Genomic DNA, 16663 nt, shown 5'->3' with positions numbered 1-16663 from the left:
AAATAAAACAGGTCCAACCCCCCCGCTCCAGTGTGGAACTTTCTGCTGTACTTACGAAGAGAGGAGGACAGGGTTACTATTAAATCGTCTCATTGGAACAGAATATGAAAAAGCTACAAAAAACATCCCTTTTTCTTTTGAAGACACGAGCAGGGAATTAGTAGTGGATCAGGTTGTATCCTGTTATTCCTCATTTGATGAAAGCTGAGGTGACAATGATCGCTCTGTTCTGCTGTGCTGAGTAGGACCCATTATTTTCTGTGCACATTAATGTGGAGCAGATTGCATCTCCCAGCACAGGGCGGGCTCGAGGAAGCAGTCACACACCGGTCAAGTCTCGTTAGCTTAACACTGCCTAATCGCCAGGGGTCCCGTCCCTCTGTAGCATCATGTGCCCCTGCAGAGAAGCAGGACGGTGACAGTACAAGGGCTTTCTTGGCCAATGTAACACTTGTTTATTGAAAGCCATGCACAACAGAACTTTTTTTGGTTCGCTATATGTGCAAATTATAATTAAAAACAGAACAAGGCCAAGCATCAGGTGAAAGGCATTCACTTGGGCTGTCTCAATTTGCCCATCTCCTCTGCGTTTGGCAGCCAGTTACTCTTGCAACCGAGACCTTGTCTCTGCGTAACTCCTGCTGACATAAATGCCTGGGTGCCCTGCGGTCTGTCAGTAAGGTGCTCGCAATGGGAGCTCTTGGGGGGGTGGTAGTGGTGGTTCCTGACCCGCTAGACATGGCTGGAGGCCACCAGCCCCATAGCTACAGGGAGGCTGCAGGCTTGTCTGTCATCCACCCTGGGTGGGGAACTGGTATGTGTGCCCCCCCCCCAAAAAAAAACACAGCTCTCTGAAATGTGTCTGCAGTCAGGCTGAAACAAAAATAGGTAGTTTTCCTTTGATCCACCTACAAGAGCATCAGGATCCATGTCGTGATTCAAACCCTCACTTTGGACAGCAGAGGTGTTGGGATGGCAGTGGGATGGGCGGGGGTTCAGCTTGAAATGGAAGATATGCCAAGGATGGTGTGGGCTGGGGGAAAACGAGGGGTGATACCAGCTTCTGGCCCTGGAGAAAACTTCCCAAGTCAGCACAAGGGACAAGCAGGGACCCTGGGAGCCGGGCTGGCGGCTGCCTCTCGTGCTCTGGCTCTCATCAGAGCAGCACAGGCAATAGGGGACCTCTGCCTGCCTAAACTCTTCCAAATGTGATCTGTGCTCCAATAAAATAAACAGTTTAGGGAAAGCGAAGCCCCAGGCACACACTTTGGCAGCTGATCACTCCCTAATTGCAGGAAGAGCAGTTGGGAGAGGGTTTTGTTGTGTTTTTTTTTCCTCTTTGGGCTGGTTTCTGATGAGAAAACTGGGCTGGAGTATCAGAGTTGAAGCTTCTCTCCCCTCACCACCCCCCCCCTACCCCAAGCAAAAATCCTGTTTTCTTCCCCTTTTTTTATTAATAGAATTCAACTTACTTCAAAGAACAGGAAACACAAAATGTGAACCTCAAACCTTCCAAAGGCTGTTCAGTTTGATACATGCAGTTCTCTGCAAACTTTTCCTGGGCTTTTTTATCGTCTGACAGCACCAAGGGCAGGTTCGAGAGCTGGGAGAGGGTTTTGGTGGGAAGAAGTCAAGCAGAGCCATTGTGCCTCTCAAGCTGCCCTGCCTCACAGTGTGTTTCCCCCACCCCAAAGCTCCTCGGGCCCCAGAAAGGGATGGAGATAATTAGCCACAACCCCTTTCATCTGCAAACAGACAAGATCTGTCAAAACTAATTTCTTTTTCTGCAAAATCACGGTGAGAGGAGACAGAGAGGGAGCAGGCACGCTCTCCCACCCCACATTGGGGGTCACATCCAGCCTGATTGCAATGATAAGACAAAGTGGTAACAAAACCAAAGAGAGAGGCTGAACTGAAGGATTTTAAGCCATCATCCATCCTGGTTTTGCAGAAGGGGCTGGACCCCTGGCCAGTGCTACCTTGTCATGCTCCAACCATCCCTCACCATCGCAGCTCCTTCTTCTTGCTCCCCCCTTTCCTTTCTCCTAACCCTTCCTTTCAACTCACTGGTTTGGAACTGGTTTAAACATATTGGCAGCAAAATGTATGTTTTTATGAGCAATTTACTAGTGATTTCTCTTCCTATGGCCTTTTTCCTTTGGACACTAAGGACTGCAACTCAATTCAAAGGCCCTTTTCCAGTCAAACCAGAGCACATCAGCTTCCTTTCTCTCTAGTGGGCAGTTGCTCATGTACATCCAATGGTTGGGTATTTTTAATATACTCAATCTTAAAAGCCCCTTTCCAAGTGTCTTTTCAGCCTTTTTCTTTTTTCCTGTGTTAGAATTTAAAGAAAATGTTGTTTCTTCTATTGCAAACTACTGTTTGCGATAATGCAAACTTGACCAGTTTCTTACTCTGGTCCAATTCTCTTCCAGGAGATCATTTACAGAAGCAACAATCCCAACATGTTGTTTTCTTTTAAATTCTTGATTGTTTTTCTGTTGGCACTTGTGCAAATTGCCTTTTCTGCAAATGCATGTTATTAATGGGGCGTCAGCTGCAGTTTCTTATTACACTGGAGTAGTGTTTGTTGGAAATATTCCAGCACAGTTTCTCTATAGGAAAATGCAGGTTTCTTGAGAGCAAAATGTATCATAGAAAGGAGTATATAAATACATTTCATGCTGGGGAGGATGGGGCTAAAAAAATGGAGTACTCCAACAGCAGGGTATTTACATTTTTTTGCAATAAGTTAAATAGAGTTATAATTATAGCAAAGCATTTTGATGGATCCCAAATGCTTATTTTTAGAATTTTGTTTAGCAGGAAATTAAAAACAAGTTGAGAAAAATCCCCGTTCTTGTAACGCATAAATGGTGGTTCTCATACAGAGCAAAAGACCATCACTTCACTAAATATTTGAATCCAGGCTCCTCGGCTCTGGACCATGACGAGGAGCTGGCTGCGCGGCATGCAAATGAGAGCTGTTCTTCTGCTTAATTAACCCTACTGGAGATATTTATCAAGCTGCTTCTTCAGATAACAGTACTTCATTTTCCAAGAAACTTGTTGCTTTTGAAGGTTTAATTGGGTCCTTTTACTAAATACCACAGAGATGCCATGAAATCATGACGCAGCAGTGATCTGGTCGCTGTAGCCTGGTGAAGGCTGCAGAGGAGAGGGGTTTGCTGATGGAGCTTGGCCATGAGAAGGACTGAGTGCCATTTTGGTCCATCCCAGACTTTTTGTTTGGTTTAACCTTACCACTGGACCTTCTCTGGGGGTTACTATCGTAGGGGCCCATCAGTGGCTAACGGTCACCAACTATCCACCAAGTGCAGCAGCTTCTCCAGCAGCTTGGGTGTGAACCCCAGCAGTTGGACCCAGATGGACTTTCCTTGAGTTCCTGGGTAATGGATCTGTGACTTCCACTTGGCGACTGTTAGTGGGTCAAATTTATGTGGTTTGGACTGAAAACCAAAACCATTGCCTATTTTCCATCCCCGCTTTAAATTCATTTCAATGTTTCTGGTTCCTTTTTGTTTATTGATGTTTTCCTCCTCAGTTTCCAAACTCAATGCAGTTTTTGCACTTCCCACAGCCGATGTGCCCATGAAAGATGGTGCAGAAGCCAGTGTCCACCTGCAGTTTTTGCCCGCACTGACTGACCTTCCTTCCCCTTGGTTTCCCTTCTCTGTGCTAGCACAAGATTGAGGCACATAGCCTTAGGACTGCCAAAATGCTTAATGCAAAGAAAATTTCTGTCATTTGTTTACCTTCTTCAGAAAGATGCTCTAGGGTGGAATTAGAGGCATTTTGGGAGATGTTAAAGTAAATTAATCCACCCACCCCCAACGAAGACTTTTCTGTTTCTTCTGTTCCCATTCTCTTGTTCTGCACTGTTTCTCCCTCCCCAAAGAGATGCTGCACTCAAAATATCAGATTCTTTCCTCCACACACATGTTATTTTGAATATTAGGATGCTTAGGTGTGCTTAGAGCCAGATCTCGGTCTTCCAAGTCTGAGTGAAGCTGTCCAAAGCCACTGTCAGCTCTCAGAAGACTCAGCCCATGTGACACACCCAGCAGAAGGGCCAAGGGCTGTGCCACGAGTAGGACAGCTGATGGCACAGTGACATCTCACCCCTTCACCACACCAGGGATGGGACAGCGTCTCCTTCCCTGCAAGGTGGGAACCCGTCTGCGGTGTGGGAATCCTTCGGCAAGGTGCAGGCTGTGGGCTGTGGTCCCTCCTGATCTGGGTTTGGGGTGATGTGCCGGCTTTTAGACACCAAAGGCTGGGTGACACTGCTCTCTAGTGGAGGGCTCTTCATCAAAGGAGATGAGGGAGTCGAGGCTGATGGAAAAGGTTAGCACTCATCCAGGGGTAAAAATTACTTTTTCCTGTTATTTGCATCACGAGTTTTTAGAATTTAATAGGTGTCTGTGGAGACATTCCACAGGCATGGAGTAATTCAGCAAAGAAATATAAATCAACGGTGCTTGGCTTTATTGCACCATGATAGGAAGAATTTGTTGATCAAGATCTTTCTGATGCCAGTGGTTCTTCCGTTACCATGCCGTGGCTGAAGCCGCCAGACTTGTGTCAGGTCTCCTGGTGCAGGGGATGCTCTTGGGTGCACAGAAATTACTCCTCCCATCAAATACCCCATGCACTTACCAAGCTTTATGCCTGGAATAGCGGAGGAACAGGCCTGTGTAGCTTGGTGTGGAGCCAAAGAAAATTCGGTGGGCTTTGAAAAAGAAAGACATGTAAACGAAGAGCTATTTCTGGAGCAGCCCGTGCACTTGGGCACGCAGGGGAGGTATGCTGCAGGCATCACACACACGCAGCGATCAGCAGCATGCAACGATGGGGATCCTGCTGCAAGAGGAAAATTTAGAGAAGATTTTAGCCTTCCCTTCAGGTATGCACTTAAGATGCTTTAAAAAAATGCTGTGCTGGATCCAACAAAGAGCCTGGTGTTTGATCTTGCAATGGCAATGGGAGATCCTGTTTAGGGATATTAGGTGATGTCATCCCCTCAAAGCATTTCCAGCAGCCACAACTATTTTATCAACGGCCATAATAAAGTTAATTTTGATGTCACACATCAGGGCCAAAATCAGGAGCAAAGCCCCCAGGTGATGAGCTCCAGGCTGAGCCATCTGCCCTTTCTACCCCCCCGCAAACTGGATGGCACTCACTGGAGCAGTGGACAGGGATTTTGATAGCAGGGGAAGGAAGTTAATGGCAAGGATGGCTAGGCTTTATGATGTGAAAACTGCAAACCTTAGCAAAACTGGGAGGGCTCTCTCTAGGAGCAAGAAGAGACCAAAATAACTAATCCCCACTGGTACTTTCCTTCTTAACAGTAAAGACTAAGGAATTGTTAATGTGTTTATTGGTAAGCTCTAAAGGGGCTTTTAAGTTACATATTTTTATATTTATATATAATAAATATATATAATCCTCTTTACCCTGAATCTCACTCCCCAGGAGAGGAGTGAAATCTTCCCAAACTATTAATTGGTAAAGGCGGTGAAAAACAGAGACTTTAAACTACACCGTTAGTAAACCTCTAAACCTTTCTGTGGCAGTAACCAATGAGCTAAACCACCTGATGAATAATCACAAGAGCACACACACGCTGGAGTGGTGACGAGTAAAACTTAAGAATGAAGTAAAAGGTGAGCATCAGCTGTTGCGGTCAAATGTTGGAATCGCATGTCTCTGAATTCTGGAGAATTTGGGAACTCCAGTTCTGGTCTGGGCTCTGTCTACATTAGTTTGGGATTTCATCTTTTATGTTTTGATGAGTGTTGAGTTTTGTTTTTTTTAAAAAACAAACATTATTCAACCAGACAGCATCACAAACGTGTTAAATGTTGGGGGTTTTTTTTAACTTAACTTGGGAAATACAGTCCTTCCCTTGCCACTGGCTTAAGCAGAAGCATTTTTGCACTGGGACTGTGATGGCTCTCCCTAGTTTAAATAAGGAGCAGCTGCAAAACACACTTAGAGAGTCACATGTGTGTATATTTTTATGTGCGCCCAGCCTCCTGACATGCCTTTGGACCAGCCTTTCAGGGTCCCACGGCCGTTGCTGTTTAGTAACACACTGCCCAGAGACTCAACCCACCAGCCCTTGTCCAGGCTCCTGGCAATGAAACAAAAGGGCCCCGTTTTGATGAATTGTAGAATTTCTACAATTACACCAATTACACTCCAGGACATAGACCCAGCCAATTTAATTTTTTTTTTTTTTTTTTTTAATAAACCCTAACTTGACTTTTGATGTTATCAGCAGTGCTGTGTCCGCTTTGGACCTCCCACAAAGCCCTTGATCTCAGTGATATCCCATGGCTGGAGCTAGGAGGTTAATTTGAGCTTTGTGTACACACTCCTTCCCTTTTATCCACTGGGAGTTCGGTCTTTCAGCATCAGTGGGTGTCCCTCGGCTTATGCATTAAAAGAGATGAAGTCTAGACTCATCTTCTCTGGTTTATTCATCCTTATTATTATTATATATACACTATGTATAATGGATAGCATACAGTATGTAATTTATTATTATCTACATCTCAGTCACATTCCGCATTTAAGCTAAATGTTCCTCCTCTGAGGCTAGGAGAGCTTAACCCTTTTGTCACCATTATTACTAACAGAGTACATGCATTTGTTTGTATTCCTTCTCTCCCTTTCCAAAATATCTATTCCAGTGTGTGATTACCAGCACTTGAAGCAGGAGTAGGGACTTTGTAAAAGCTATACAAAAGCTGTATCTTTGATACTACCAGTATTTCAGGACAAATCTTTTCTCTCAATAGCTTTTTCTGATGACTCACTATGTTAGGTAATTTTTTTTCTGACATTTTTGTAAATACTTTTCTCACCAGTGATATCATAGAAATTTCTAACTGTAATTCTTCACTCTGTGGGGCTGCGTCGTCTTCATTTTTCTTGAGCTCTTCCTTTGCCCTCCAAGGAAGTGGCTCGATAGCCCAATTATACTTTATTACATGAGCCCAATTTGTACAGTGCTTTAGAGAAATATCATGAATTTAAACCAAGAGGAAATACTTTCTCTTTTTTTTTTTTTAATTCTCTTTGATCTAAACATCAATACGCTTGTTCATGGGAACATTTTCTCATCTGGTTCAATACTGCATGCAAAATAGCTTTCAGTTCAGCATGAGTGTGTATAAATCAGCATCCTGTCAAAGTGTTATCAGGAGTTTAGTGCACGCTTGTATACCCAATCCTATCATTACATTAGCCAAAACCCCATATACTGTTTCCACAAAAAAAATTTAAAAAAATTTAAAAAAAAATCTGTCTTCCCCTATGGAATATCCTCATAAAATGTGAGGATGAAACCAAGTGGGTGTAACTGAGCCCCCACTAAAGCTCATAGGGATTTGTTTAATGGTAAGATCGTCCTTCAGAAATTTGGGGCCATTCTGTGGCAAACTTTATGTCAGGGATAAAAGTTTTTACAGCTGTTTAACATAATATCCTCCTCATTTTCATGAGATGGTTCGGAATATCCACAAACCTATTTTTATTAAATCATGTTTGGGGTTGGTTTGTTTGTTTCCTGAGGGACAGATGGAGTGTAGGCTGCTGCAGAACAGCAAGCCATCCCCCAGCACAAGCACAGGGCTGCTCTGACCCAGTAAGTTAGGAGATTTCCTCTGCCTTTGATCTAGACTGCAGATCGTCAGGGTGAGAAGGCTATTTGTACAAGATAATCAATCCATTTCAGTAGGTATCAGCTAAATCCCTCTCAAGGGGAAAAAGATACAGCCCTAGTAAGAAATTCTCTTTTACTTGCTGTCAGAAATTGTATGCATGCTCCAAGGTAAAAAAAAAAACAAAAAAACCTAACAAATATGAAGCAATATTGAAAGCAGCTCAAAAGAAGAAAAGAGCTGCCCTGAAGTTATCCCCATTCCCCTTTTGTTATCTTCTTGGGTTTGCTAAATTAAAGCCACACTAGAAGTTACATGAAGGCAGGCAGCATCGCTCCATGCCAGGGACAGCCATGCTGGATAAAACACGGCTCGACCCCTGGATGCTTATTTTAGCCATGCTATTAAATGGTTATTACTTACTCACAGGGATACTATGATGTGCTTTATTTGACAGCAGGATCCCACTATAACCAGCTTTGGTACTTAAACACTGCAAGACAAGAGCAAGTTAATTTTAGGTGGGAAGAGCTTGTTACCCAGGCATCACACTTGACCCAGCCTCACTACACTTTGCTCACCAGGGCTGCGTCCAAAAAGTGATGTGGCAGTACATACAGGAGAGAAGTAGCTGCCAACATATGAACAGTTGTTTGGTTTTTTTTTTCTTTAAAATAATAATAAATATACTATTTCATTGGTTTCCTTCCCAGTGTTGCTAAAAAATTACCACGTCACATTAACAGCTGTCTTTCTGCCCACATACAGGTTAAATGAGACCTTGTAAAGGGATAAGTATAGATCTTGTTAAATTACTGTGGAGGTGTGTGTTTGAGGTGCCAGCTAACCCAGCAAACCATGAGCTGTCACTAAGAGAAGTGCCACCGCAGCAGTGAAATGGGTCCTCAAAGCTCAGGGGAGTTTAGTGACACTCCAGATGTGTTCAGCACCAGGGACATTATTGACTTGCCCACTGGAGCTTGGCACCAGATCACTTAATAATAGTTTTTGCACTGTTTGATCTGACTTGCCATAAGAAAAAAAAAATCAAACCAAACCTCACATTAAACAAAGGAAAGCATCAGTAGTTTCGTAATTTTTTTTTAAAAGGCCTCTTGTTCTCCTGCTACTGAGGTGTGCTGAGGACTGATCCTCCACCTAAGTTATTTCTACCAGAGCTTCCAGAACTGTTTGCTCCTAGAAATTCTGAGCTATTTTCATATGTTAAATAAGCTTTAAGACTAACCTAACACTGTTAAAGTGAGGGCCCAACTTTCTGGATGAATGCCACTTAGATTCACCCTGGAAATTTTGATTTAAAACACATCACTGTGGCAGAGCAGCTTAGGATCTTGCCTAAGGCAAAGGGGATTCACATCAATTCATTGGGATAACTTTTCTCCTGCTAGTTTTAGTCTGGGTAGCTATTTTCCTGCACCTGCATGAAAAACAAAGATTTAGCAATTGCCCTGGCTTAGACTGAGCAGCCTGAGCTACTGGAGTGAGCAAAATAGCCTTTTGCAAGGTCAGGCTTAGTGCCAATGGCAGGAGAAGGGGGTGAAGGAGCAAGGCCAAGTTCTAACCCTTCCTTCAGCCTCTTTACATGGCCCAGCTCACAGCATGGAATAAATCCAGGAACCAGCAGCATTATCCATCACACCCCTCTCCACTTTGCAGTGCAAGCTTGGCAATACATTTACTTCTAAGGTGACGTAGAGGGGTGTAGCAGATGCATCCCAGCTTCACCGCGTCTTGCGGCTGAGAGAAGCCCAGATGGGAAAGTGCTAATTGCACCATTGCACCAAGGCACCAAAATTTTCAAAAAGATTAAAATTAGAGAAATTGTCTGGCCAGCCTTTTGCTAGGCAGCCTGCATGCATAATCTTTCCCAGGGCAAACCAACAACTGAAACGTGCAGATCATAATAAATGGTAACAGCAGCTCTCATTAGCCTTTCCTCCTACCCCGATCTGACTGTTGGCTGATGTGTGTAATAAGTCACTTAATGATCTAAGATTTGTTTAAAAAGAAAAAAAAAAAAAAAAAAAAAAGGTTTCCAAGCGGATTTGTCTACCTTTGAATGGGCCTAAATCACAGGTTCAGAGCCTGCCGTGGGTGATCATAGTCTGGGGCTTGTGTTTGTTTATCAATAAAGCCCAGCCCACTTAGCACACAGTAAAAACCCTCAGCGAAGGGGCAGCTCATCCATCAGGCTGGTTGGGTTTCGTCTCTTCAGACCACAACTCTCTTGCTAGGATGCCCAAAGTGCGTGCAGAGACTTGGAGCATCCAGCTGTGCTTACAGTTCCCACTGGATTGCCTGTACCCGTGTAAAGATTCTGTGTTTTAACCCCAAAATCCCACTTGGCTGCATGAGGCCCTGCAGGAGCTCAGCTCTGTGCCAGGGCTTCAGTTTGCATTGGCTAAAGCTGGTCTCCACAAAGCCAGAGGACTGACCCTCTTGGATTTCATCCAAGCTGGAGAAGCGAAAGCACATATTAAATAAATACTGCAGCCTTAAAACCCCAGCATGCTGCTGCTCCCTGGTTTCTCTGCTCCTGGTGCCGTACGCAGAAGGAAGCGGCTTTCCCTCTGCCTCTGGCTGTTTTGGTTTTGCTCTTGCAGATCTTGTCTTTGCTGCAATCACCCGACTCCTCAGAGTCCTACCTACCGTGCTGGATACGTCCCTTTTCTCCTGTTTTCTGTTCTTGAGATTCCATTATAGATTTTTTTTTTTTTCTTTCCCCCACCAATGGCCAAGATGTTTCTCAAGATCTGGCACAGCCTCACAGGTAGGGCTGCGTGTCAAATTAAGAGACGGGTGCTGTTTCACACAGTACATCCCAGATGTTTGTCGTTCTCCCCATCTCCCACAGCATCCTATCGAGGGCCACTGGGTTTGCTGTGCAGTGACAAGCTCCCACAGCCCAGGGCCTGACGGACCCTGCCCCAGCCCGTGGCACAAGCGTGGTCACAGCAGACAGCACTTGCTGAGCTGCCCCAGCTTGCTCGCTCAATCCTGTATGCCAACACTTTCTTTATGCCAGGGCTGCAGTCAGGATGATGGATCAAAATTACCCTCAGGTCTCCCGGGTACTTAGAGTTAGAAGGTTAATAAGAAGTCAATCACTCTTCTTAATGGTGGTAAAGAAATTGGCCAACTGCTGCACAAACCCACGTTTTTTAAGGATGAGGAATTAATTCATGCAGCTGCTATTTGGCCATTTGAGCATTTTTTGGGGAAGACTTGCTGTCTTCCTAGAGCCTGCAATGCCCTTCCTGGTCTCTCCCCTCCTGCCTGGCTCAAGTCTGCTCCAGCCCACAGCAATGTGCCCCCAGCAGCAGTGACTGCGGCCAGGGACAAGCTCCTCTCTTCAAACATAAAATGCCTGAGTAACACACACAGAGGAGCTGAGCAGTTTCTGGGGCATGAAGAAGGAAGGAAAATTGATTTCCTTAAGGAGACCTTAACATTGCATAGCCCAGTTTGGGTGAAATTCAGTCATTTTGCTCACAGCACACAAGCAGGTGCTTTTCTATTAGAGCTGAAGGGTTGCACTGGGCCACACGAGCCCATAAAGTGCTCAGGAAACCACGAATAAAAAAACACCAAACCAATTTAGTTCTTTCCTATAGGGTGTTCCCTGAAAGCAAACAGTTTGTGTGCAATGACAGTGATCCAAGAGCCAGGTGATGATCGAGGCCTTTGGCACAGCTGTTGCATCCAGCTCCGATTTCAGTACCTGCTCAAGCCCAGGAGAGTTTGTGAAATTACTTCCCTTTCTGCCACGAAGCAATATCAGAAAGCCACAGCTTAAGTGCAAATTGAAACTGGGAAGAGAGCTTGTTTTTCTAGTGTTTAGCCAAGCCTCTAGACAGAAGCTGACTTCAATCCCAATGCCTGTCTGCATCCAGTTCTTCCTTGTAGTATGATCTTCAAAGGAGGAGTAGGAACAAAGTACTGCTCAACAGACCGCGGAGCATAATCCAGCATCACCAAGGGAACTCTAAAAGAGGCCTTTTGCCCCGCCCAGCCTCCCCATCACAACCTGGCCAAACTCTGCGATATGTTTTTGGTCTAAAAAACAGCACCCAGGAGTTTGCCTGCTCTCACCCCAGCTCGGCTGGGTCACAGCCAGGTCTCCATAGCCAACCTGTGGCCACGGGCACCCGGTACATGGCTTTTGTGCTGTTCAGGAGAGCAAAAGAGTAGCTCTGGATTTGGAGACTCTCTTGTTAACCAGCACACAACCTACGAGGCATGGACCTTGGGAGTAAAGCTCTCATTTTTCCCCTGGTTTGAAATAACAGTCTGTGGGCAGTCAGCTCTCATGGGCAGCTTGGAAAAACCCGCCCAGAGGAGACAGCAGAGCAGCGTCTTGGCCCCGTGTCCTCCGCAGCATTACGTTATCTGGCCAGCAGCTTAACCCCCAAGTGCAAATGCAGTTTTCTCAACTGGTGCACATGGGTGTATCTGATGGCAGGCAGGATGTCAGGGCAGCCCTTGCCACAGCTTGTTCTGTATTTGCTGCTAAAGCCAACAGAAGTCCTGTTAAGCCTTGCTGACTGCATCCGCTGTGTTGCCCCACCAAACAAAGTGGCCTCCTGCAGCGATCGGGAAACCGCTGCCTGTTGACTCAAAGGCAGGCAGCGAATATTCCACAGGGGTGTGAAAGACAGACAAGTAAGGCACTGCAAATAGCTCTGTACCCTCGGCAGAGCAGACATGCAAGGGCAGATCATCAGCCAGACATTTGCAATACCTTGCACAACCCCCGTGTTGCCCTCCCGACGATATTCCATCAAACTAGAGCACTTACCTCATGGCCACGCAACCATGCCATCCTTCACGGGGGGGACACACCTCACAGCATGTCCCTTTCTGCTGCTGGGCTGAACCAGGCTTCCTGCTCGCCCTGGCCCTTTCCTAACACCTCAAGACACGCTGGCTTGGAGCAAACTCTTCAGCTGTAGCTTGTAGCAATTTCAGCCTTCCTGTGATTATTTAGGAAAGTTTATTCTGGTGATGATGATTTTAGAAAGTACACACACAGAGTCAAGCATTTTTTGGGGGTTTATTTCCATAGAAACTGCGGGAATTTCACTCCTCCTTGGCTTGCAGGTCTATAGTAACATCAAGTGGCCATGGCAAGCTCCTCATACTCCAGTGGTGAACATAGGTATTAATCAGTCAACAATAAAATGGTTTGGTACTTACAAATAACCTTCATTTTCTTCCACCCTGCCTCTATTCTAAATTATTCCCCCTAAGTCTCGTGTGGAGCTCACAACACCTTGCAAGGTTGCCTGTCTCTGTACGTTATTTACAAATTAAAGCTCAACACAATGTACAACTCTCTAGCTGTGTTAATTCTGTAACTCCTCGGGGGAAAAAACCCAGTGCTTACCAGCTGCCTACACTCACCCCCAGATCACAAACAGGTCACAGCTTGGGGTGCACGTTCTGGGATCACTTGTAAAACATCCTACCATGCCGTGCAAGACTTAATTTCAAACAAGGTGCGTTGGCACCGAAGGAGACACCCTTCAGCACCTGTGTAGCGGAGGTGGTGGGCTTGCTCAGCACCTAAGAAAAGCAGTGTTAGCACTGGTTTGCATTTTCAGCTAGAAAACCCAACAGGTGCTGAGTAGAACCATTCCCTGGCTCAGGCTGTAATGAAAGGCAAAAGCACTTCTGCAGCTGGCCTGGTTGGCGCGAGGCTAACACGTGTGCCACCGCAGCGGAGAAGACATGTGAGCCCGCTAAGTTGACATGAGCGATTAGCATGCACGAGGCTCCTTCCGCCTCCTAATTCACTCAGAATAATTCATTAGCAAAAAATCCTCAGCAGTGCTAGTCTGCCAACAGGTCCTCATTGTAGATTTGTTCTTTGATTCACTTTAGAAGATAAATTGACCTGTGAAACTCTAGTCTAACTCATGCTAATGAGTCTCTATAGGGCTATCGTAAGAATTAATTTATTTATCTAAGGATTTCTCCGTAGTGCTCATCTCCTTGGCAGCTAGTCTGAAGAGACATAATATGTCTAGCACACTGGAAATACTAGATCAAACCACCCAACCCTGGAGGTGTCAATCCTACATTTGCTGTCTTGGACTAAAGTTGTTCTGGCTCATGTGTCCTCCCACTTAAAGAGCTTCATAATCAGCAGTGTGAGAAATGTTACACCAGCACCAGCAATTCCTGTCCATCTAATTAGAGGGCTTCCTTACCCTTTGTTGCATCTTTAAGAGCAGCAGGATAGCCTCTTTATTCCAGGGCTTTGCAGCGGCTGTAGACAAGAACTCTGCAGTCTTTCTGAACTATAATTTTTGAATATGTTCTCCTTGTTTCTGGCCATCTTCTGTCAACAAACAGCTTTGAAATGTCTCTCTGCCTCCCAACTGCACAGATAACACTCCCAGCCCCTACATAACAGATGATTAGCCCCAGTTGAACATCCTACCTAAATAACTCATGTTCTTGCCCCCTCCGAGAACAGCCAGGGAGCCCAAAGCGTTGCCACCAAGCAGAGATGTCCCCCCACATTAATGTCCCTCTTCTTTTCTTCCTACTCAGCTTGAAAGCTGTCCTGATGGGGAAGCCTCAGGACAACACAGTGGACTTGTCAGGCATCCCACTGACGCTGAAAGACTTGGACCGTGTCACGTCCTACCTCCAGCACAGCTCGGAGCACATCGACACGGTGGAGCTGTGCTTCACGGAGCTGACGGACGACATGCTGCTGCAGCTGCTGCCGGCACTCTGCGTGCTGCCCCATCTCACCACCCTCTCCCTCAATGGCAACCGGCTCACCAAAGCCATCCTACGGGACCTCACTGAAACCCTGAAGGACCCCAAGAAGTTCCCCAGTGTCACCTGGATTGACCTTGGCAACAACGTGGACATCTTCTCCTTGCCACAGCCTTTCTTGGTCAGCCTAAAGAGACGATGCCCTAAGCAAGGCAACTTGCCAACCATTCTGGAGTTCGGCGAGGGTCAGGTAAGCGATTTGGAGAGCCAAGATGGCCTGGCTGAGAGTCAGGAGGACCTGCAAGCTGGACCAGACAAGACTGATAACATAGGCTTGCAGCAGACAGACAGAACAGTCGAGGTTGGGGAGTTCCCCAACTCGGAGCAAGGTGCTGCGACAGCGCAGACATGATGTTTGGCTCTGTGGCTCTTGGGTGGGCACATTGAGCAAGGATGACTTAAAACCAAGACCTCAGCACTGGAGGTCCCAGCAGAGGGTCAAGTCACATGGTGGGATGCTTCGGGAGTCTGGACTGCTGCCTTCCACCCGTAAGATGAATGTCAACTTTTTTTCTTTTCAAAGAACGCATAAAGGTGATCGCATTGAATATTTGTATTTTATAAAAGCTGGCCAGGTATTTTTAAACATTAGTGACGTGTTGTGCTTTTTAACCTCTCAAAAATGCATCTCCAAGGTGGTGTAATAAGAGGCCCTTCAAAGAGCACAAAGGGGGAGAAGAAAGGTGCCCAGACTTTGCAGGGAAGGGCTCCCTTTCCTTAGCACTGGATCTAGCCAGACCCCAGCTGCTCTCCCACATGTGATAGAAGACAGCAGTCCCCCCAAAGAAGACTGCCACCAAGATAAACCTTAAATCCTTTCCTATTCTGACTTCAGGAGTTGGGGATGAATAGCATATCTGCTGAGATACAACAAAAGTCTGATCACCCCAGATCTGACCACCTAACCAGGGGTGTTTCTCCTAACATGGTGAGCCAGCCCAGAGGGAGAGCTTTGCTTTCCTGGTGCGGAGCTAAATCCCAGCCCGCAGCATGCCTGGACACCACTCTCACCCTCCAGCCTTACCGAAATCATGCTGGCACTTGTGCCTGCCCAGTATTCATTCAGATGTAAAATCCAGTTTCCCACCAGCCGTGCTGCTGTAATAACTCCAGAGCTTTTAGTGTGGTACCTGGAGCTTGCACCAGCAACGCTGAGAGTATTTGATCCATTTTGGGGAGCAATCCACAAAATCTGGAGCCAGGGCTCAGCTCAGGCTCATTCCCGTTGCTGGCAAAAGAGACCAGAATACTGAAGGTTTATAAAATAGAAATAATCCTGGGGTTCACCCCTGTGTCACTGCCACTGAGGGCTGGGTGGACACAGCCAGATAGGGATTGTTGGGTCACTTGGCTGTGTGTGTCCATCCCTCCCGGACCAGAAGTGCTTTGTTTCTAAAATGTTGTTTTGGGTTTGTTGTTTTGTTTTTTTTTTTTCTAAGAGACACAGTTTTGATTTTTATTTTTGATGGAAAATGCATCACCCCAAAGCAGCAGCGCTGGAATGGGCACTTTGGCTTTTGAACCAGAATTTCATTTGATCCTAAACCTGGGGGAGGGCAGGAAAGTGTGGAAAAAAACTTCCTCTCCCCTACATTCAAAGGACCAAGCATGACTCCCTTTGCTAAGAGGGAGCCCTTTTTTATCTATTTAAAGGCCATCCCTGAGCAGCTTTACAGCATCCTTTCCTGGCTCGCAGCAGTGACCCTCTGGCTTTGCTTGCTCTGGGTGCAAATGCAGTCAGACAGTTTGGTCATCTCTTTGGCTCTGTTCATTTAACATCACTGCACCAGGAAGCTTTTTCCAGAGGGGCTTCATGCTGTCAGTTGTTGTTTCTCCTCCGTGCACAAGTAGATAACTTAGAAGAAACTCTGCTACTCGTTTTAATACATTTGGCAACGTTCAGTATGATTTGCATGTATCCGAGCCTTTTTTTCTTTTTTTTAATGCTTTTTCCAACAGGCATGAAAAAACTTTGCAGTGAATAAACTGTTCTGTTTAAAATAAAGGAGCTATCCGTAATCAAAATAAATGACAATGTTTAATAAAGACCCAGTGTTGAATTTCTCCTCTGTACAGGCTGAATGCCCAGCTGACAGCCCAGAGTACCCCAGCAAAAACTACAGCTGAAGGAGAATACAGTGCTAAGCGCTGCA

General features: G+C 45.8%; 1 protein-coding gene across 1 annotated transcript in view; it reads left to right on the top strand.

Annotated features, from left to right (window-relative positions):
* LOC113487333 (leucine-rich repeat-containing protein 75A-like) overlaps positions 1 to 16556 on the top strand; it is a 63353-nt gene extending 46797 nt beyond the window's left edge. Inside the window, exon 3 of the mRNA XM_026861852.1 lies at positions 14277 to 16556. Coding sequence (XP_026717653.1) covers positions 14277 to 14862 — 586 coding nt within the window. The 3' untranslated portion in view covers positions 14863 to 16556. The remainder of the gene's footprint in view (positions 1 to 14276) is intronic.
* The last annotated feature ends 107 nt before the right edge of the window (positions 16557 to 16663 follow it).

This window comes from Athene cunicularia (genome assembly GCF_003259725.1).
Source record: "Athene cunicularia isolate RWA chromosome 19 unlocalized genomic scaffold, athCun1 chr19_part1, whole genome shotgun sequence".
Lineage (NCBI taxonomy): Eukaryota > Metazoa > Chordata > Aves > Strigiformes > Strigidae > Athene > Athene cunicularia.
Note: the sequence above shows the minus strand (reverse complement) of the source record. Positions and strands in the feature narration are given on the sequence as shown.